We start from the raw sequence: 6,283 nt of genomic DNA, 5'->3' as shown, positions 1-6,283 counted from the left end.
TTCTCTAATGTATGTTATGGTCTACACTCGACTAAACATAGCTTATGTAGTTAGCCTTATTAGTAGGTACATAGCAAATCCTAGAAAACCTCACTGGCAAGTAGTGAAATGGATCCTAAGATATATCAAGGGATTAATGGGAAGGATGTTAGTCTATGGTGGAACAAAGAAGGGGACAAGTGAGTTTGCAATAGAAGGATTTTTGTAGATTCTGATTATGTTGGTTGCCTTGATACCAAAAAGTCAATCACTAGTTTTGTATTCATTGTGTTTGGCACTATAGTAAGTTGGAAAGCAACCTTACAAAAGGTAATTGCATTGTCAACCACTAAGGCAGAAAATATTGTCTTAACTAAGACAGTAAAAGAGTCAATTTGGCTAGAAGGCATTGCAAAGGAATTGAAGATTTAGAACCAACTACAATGTTTTGTGATAGCCAACGTGTTATTCAATTGTCTAAAAACTCAGTCCATCATGAGAGGACAAAATACATCGATATTAAGTTGCATTTTATCAGGTAGGCCATTGATAAAGGATTAATGAAAGTGTTGAAGATCTCTACTGATCACAATCCAGCTTATATGATCACCAAGCCTCTACCCAATACAAAGTTTTTCCACTACTTAAACTTGAATGTTGGGAGACTAAAAGTGTTTTATTTTTTTACTATGTTAGTAGACTAAGGTGGAGAATTGTTGTTAGTTAGTCTAATAACTAGTGTTAAGAGAAACTTGTGATGGGGGTTGTAATTTTTTCCTTCTTGTCATTGCTTCAAAACAAACTTAACAGAATTTTTAATTAAGTTGGTTATAAATAGGAAAAGAAAAAATAGTTTATATGTTATTACTGAAAAAACTAAATCCTGTTTTCTTGAGTGTTTTTTGATTCTATCTCTCACTCTCAATCAATTTTGTACTAAAACTTTCATCTTGGCACAACAGACTTTTTAGTATGTTCTTAGCATTTTTTAGGCCAACTAGGGTAGAAATTTTGTAAAGAAAATATTACTAAGGTCGGTATGTAATATACTATGATCGATTGTTGTCCAACGAAGAGGTTACAAGATTGATTAAAATGTTGTCTAGATACAAGTTAAAAGTATTTTTTTGAAAATTTCTCTACTAAAAAAAATCTTTTTTAATAATAAAAAAATATCAAAAATATTCCTAAACTTGTATTCAAAGACTCTAAGATAAAAAGAATATCATTCCAAGTATACATGGGTAAAACTTTGAGGAAGAAAAAAAATAACAATTAATAGGCTTATATATGCAAACTTGTATGATCATACAAAAACAAAAAGAACCACAATCAACTTGAAATGTTTCTTTTTTGGCTGTCCGCAAAGAAAAGCACCAGCAAATAATCAAAAACAAATTTATTTCGACACGTAAAAATTACTGAAATAAATTGTCTTTTCTAAAAATAAATATTCCACACGTACAGCCAGAGAATTAATTTGGAAAGTTGAAGTTTAGGAAATAACTTCCAATTTCTTAGAAAAAATACCACACTCAAATCAAAACAGGTGATGAGGTAAATGCTATGAAATTTCTACAAGGTGTCTTCATAAGGTCATATTTTAAACATTTATCTCAAAACATTAAAAATAAATAAATAAATAATAATAATAATAATAATAATAATAATAATAATAAAACTCTCACAGTTAGAGAAAACTCATTTCATTCAAATTCAACTAATCATCTTGATATTTCTTAATCACATGGCAATAATGAAAACTCATTTCATTCAAACTTACATTTCACTCTAGTAGAGAAAACTCGCTCAATTCAAATTCAAAACCCCAATTGATTGGGAAACATGGTATGAAAGAAAAAAAAAAGTAAGAAAATAAATCCAAATAATAAGAAACAAATCCTAATGATAGTAAATGATATTCATCTTAATAGAGTTAATAAATTTTTAAAATAAATAAATTAAAATAAATTCTAATACAATCAATCATAAATCTTAATGAAATCAATCTCAGATCATATTAAATTTACATATAATAACTCGAAATCTAGGTAATAAAATCAACAATTCTAAATTTCTTGGCCTTGCACAAGTAAAACAACAACCTTACTGGGTAAGAATTGCATTGACATGGACTCCTTTTACTTCTTGTATCTTTTGAAGTTTTCTTTTGTTAATGGGTTGTCTAGAATTGAGTCCTTTTTCACTTGAGCTTGGTCATGCAAGATATTATTCTCGTTCATATCTATCACAAACATCGAGTATACATGGCAGTAGAATGCTTATGTACAATCAATGTGATCAATAGGCAGTAGTTTTTCCATTGTGGAGCTGTGACTGAGTCTGTGTCTGTTCCTGTGAATGGCTATTGTGCAGTTGAACTTGTCTAATCTGGCCCGGGTGCTGCTGGTGCTGTAACTGGAACATTTGTTGGCTAATAGAAAGCTGTTGAGCCATGCGACTTGAGAGGAGGGACTCTCCACCAAGTTCTGCAACAGTACGTCTTAAACGCCTCACTTCAGCATCCAATGTCTCATTCAGAGCTGTCAAAATAAGAACACAAATGATTGATTACACAGCTGAATACTTATCTTCAGCATAAAAACAAGACAGTACAGTGCATTTGATGAAGGGAGAGGACAATGCAATGGAGATATATACTCAAAGTTACGAGTTGAAGCTGCTAAAAATTAAACAAATAGTTAAAAAGTCACAGCTGATCAGTGTTATCAATTGCGGATTGCAGAAAATGGCAGAAAGCCAATAATCTGCTATATTATAAAGCGCGTAGTGTATCGGTCAAATAGTGGAAGCTGCATAGCAGTTAAAATATATAATATATATCAATTATATAAGCACAAAAACATAAGTTGTATGCAGATAAAAATAATATGCATAAAAATCAACATAATATTAACTCAGCCGAGATGTTGAGAGGATGCAGGAAACATGCTACAAACATGACATCACAGAAGCCTCTATAGTGATCACAGATTAAAGGAATTCCGCAATGCAATAGCTATAGCAGCTATTTAAAAACACTGCAGCTGAAAAAATAACAAGTTGTATGGTAATAATAATGGTTAGTATAGTTTTTTTACTATTTTCCATTATGTATCAAAACATCCAATATAATGAGTTATACACTTACAGTATTTTAGCATATACAGGAAAAAGAACATTCGAACCTTTACTACCTATTTCCCTCATCTCCCTTTTTCTTTCTGTTTTGGCATCAAGAACGTTTTGAGTGAGACTTCCTATGCAGGAAAAACTACATTCTAACATTTCATATGCAGTTTTAAAGTGCCCATGACATGCAGACTAGAACTTCAGAAAAACAATGTGGTACTAGAGCAAAATGTACTTGGGTTACAAATTAACAAGCATTTGTCACGATGAAATCAAATTCCTATGCCAGACAGCTTGATTTGAAAGCTGTTCAGAGATCTCAAACACAATTGGATAGAAAATGTTTGAGTTTTAGTTAGTTGACATCAGCCATTTACATGTAGAGAACCAGCACAGGTGTGAATAATTGTCTTTACACATTCAAAAAGTAAAACATTGTTATCACACATAAAATCCGTGACTAAATAAAAATTACACATCATTGAACCTGATCATATATACAAGTTATTTCTGTAAAAAAAATAACATGGGTTTACAGGGTGGAATAAGCTAAAGCAGATTTTAGCTAATACAAAGTAGAAGAAAAATGTATATCCATACCATCTTTCAGTTGGGACTGCTGTTCCAAGGCTTGAATCCTCAATTTGTACTCATTATTCTCACTTTTAAGCTCTGAATTATCCATCTGCAGAAAAGCACAAAAAAAAAGGAGAAAAAAAAAATAAAGGAATGATAGTAGCAAACATTAATCATCACAATAATATTTAGTTGACAAACTGAAGGAAAGGGAATATTGACTCAACTCAGAAAGTACCCACCTGTAATTTGGTAAACTGAGTAGATAATGTGGTTGTCTCTGTCTGAAGTGTTTGGACCTTAAGCTCCAATTCAGAAATGTATCGCATCTTTCGCTCTTTTGAGCGAGCAGCAGATAGACGATTAGCCAAAATCCTAGATAGACAAATATTTTACAGCCTTAGTTGTTTTCCCACAAAAACCAAAAGGGACATAAAGACAGTCAAAGATAAGACTATTATTACCTTTTTGCACGCTTAGGATCGGCCATGGCAATTTCAGCAAGCTTATCATTTTCCTTTATTTTCTTTAGCTCCTCAGAGCTGAATTCACCATTTCCAAACTCAATGCTTGTTTCAGATGGCTTACCATCTATGGAATTGCTAGGCGAGTGTTGACCAACTCGGTTTTGCAAAGGAGGAAGCTTAGGTGACTCATCTCCAATACAAAAATTTCCTATGGAGCTGTCTAATGAGAAACTTCTCCGGTGTCGAGAACCAGGTGCAATATCTCCATTAGAACTCCTCTTCACTCCTTCCCTCCTCTCTTCCGAACAGCTTGAACTAGCCCCTTGAGCACCAGTTGCCTTTCCATTTGCATGGCTCTCAACTTCGTTGTCACTGCTTTCAACTGTCTTAGAACCACTAGTTCTGCTATCCAAATCCTTATCTTCCACACCAGAAAAATTCAGACCATCAATATTGTCCAAATTCATATATGCACTAAACAAATCATCCAGTGAATCATCCTCTTTCCTCACATCCATATGTTCTCCACTAAAGCCATCAACACGGTCCATATCCTTAAATGGTTCCTTTAACACCAACTGAATCGGCTTCTCAAATCCAGAGTTTCCTCCCCTAGAAGCCAAATTTTCACGATCATTCCAAGCCCTGGTGGGGACCAACTGGGGGACAGACTGAATATAATCAGAGATTCCTAAAGGGGAATCACTGCTAGAGCGCCTATGCCCTTTACGCGGGGGGAGAGAATGGCCAAGCTGAAGAGCATGGCCACGGTTAGAGGAAGGGGCATGAGAGGTACCCAAGCTTTCCTCCACAGAAACATCAGTTGAAATTGTGTCAGAAAAGGAGGTGGCTGCCAAGGGCTCTTTATAAGGGGAAGGACTCAAAGGGGGCAAGGAATCCAGAGAGAAAAATGAGGGCTGAGACAAAGACCTAGCATGGGATGATGCAGGGCTCAAATTGGGAGAACCTAAACGCTGAGAAACAGAATTGGACTGGGATTGAGAGCCAAAAAATTGGGGATAAGGCGATGAAGGTGAAACATTGGTATTGGGGTGTGAGGGTGGTATACCATAGGGTTTCTGATTCTCAACAGCATTCAATCGATTTGAGGGTCTGAGATTTGCTCCTGATGATGAACCAAATGCAGAACTATTTCGATTCATGTTACTTTGATCAACACCTTCCATTGACTCAACAATCACTAACCCTTCTACACACAATCACAAAAAATTAATCAATATTCGTTCAATTGCAATACATATAAAGGAAATGAACCAAACTTTAACACCCTAACACATAGTTCACTTACACTAGTTAAAAAGTCGGTAATAATTGATGAACATCAGAACTAACACAGTACTTTATGTACCTGGTCATGGATAGTAGTGACTAAAAAGTGCAAACCCTATCTTGAAGAAGCACGATGACAAGGACAAGCGTAAATTATATCAGAAGCAGAGAGTGTGTTTTGTGTTACAAGAGCAGGAAAATTCCACGGTGGTGCGGAAGAGGTTTCTAGAGGAAGAACACGAGATGTTGAAGTGTCGGAGAGTGTTTGGACGATGAATATGACGATGTGGTTGTGTGTGTTTGAAGCTTATTGTTCTTCTATGCGCGTGTCAACTTCAAAGGGACGCGGATATTATTTCTTTCACCTTTATTTCCGGATTCAGTTTTTTTCGCTAAATTACATTCTTTTTTTCCTTTTACTTTTTTTTTCTTTTTCTGACATGCATTCTTGTTCCTTAATTTTTCTTTCTGATTAAATATGTTTTTCTCATAAATTTTAATAAATTAATTTTTAAACTTAAAACAAATTTTTTTAATTTTAATTTCTAAAATTTTCTTTGCGAAAAAGTTATTTCATTTTTAGAACCAAAATGTTAAGAAAAATAATTGTTTATAGACTAAAATTAAAAATTTTCAAATATTTAAAGATTAATATATAATCTTCTTTTTTTATAGATATTTTGATCTCTAATTTTAAAATTATAAAATTTTAGTTTTCTAATTAACTATTGATCATTAAATTTTAATTTTAACATAATTTATTATCATTTGAATAGCATGATATTTATCAATATAATATTTAAAAATAAATTTGAAAAAAAAAACATGTGAAAGATTTG

At 33.4% G+C, this 6,283-nt stretch overlaps 1 protein-coding gene across 4 annotated transcripts; it reads right to left on the bottom strand.

Annotated features, from left to right (window-relative positions):
* Positions 1-1,910: 1,910 nt before the first annotated feature.
* Positions 1,911-5,764, bottom strand: LOC109815474 (bZIP transcription factor 29). 4 transcript variants are annotated; one of them, XM_020380209.3, is made up of 5 exons: positions 5,464-5,764; positions 4,152-5,364; positions 3,930-4,062; positions 3,712-3,796; positions 1,911-2,522 (listed from the first exon to the last, which is right to left on the bottom strand). In XM_020380209.3, the coding sequence occupies exons 2-5, from the start codon at positions 5,339-5,341 to the stop codon at positions 2,281-2,283; spliced, it is 1,650 nt and encodes a 549-aa protein (XP_020235798.1). In that variant the 5' UTR covers positions 5,342-5,364; positions 5,464-5,764; the 3' UTR covers positions 1,911-2,280. The 4 variants fall into 4 exon arrangements, with proteins under 4 accessions (XP_020235798.1, XP_020235799.1, XP_020235797.1 ...); XM_020380210.3 differs by having other exon boundaries at positions 4,152-5,361; positions 5,524-5,764; XM_020380208.3 differs by having other exon boundaries at positions 5,524-5,763.
* Positions 5,765-6,283: the final 519 nt, after the last annotated feature.

Source organism: Cajanus cajan, chromosome 9, assembly GCF_000230855.2.
Source record: "Cajanus cajan strain Asha chromosome 9, NIPB_CcT2T_4, whole genome shotgun sequence".
Classification (NCBI taxonomy): Eukaryota; Viridiplantae; Streptophyta; class Magnoliopsida; order Fabales; family Fabaceae; genus Cajanus; species Cajanus cajan.
This window is presented reverse-complemented; position numbering and strand designations above follow the sequence as displayed.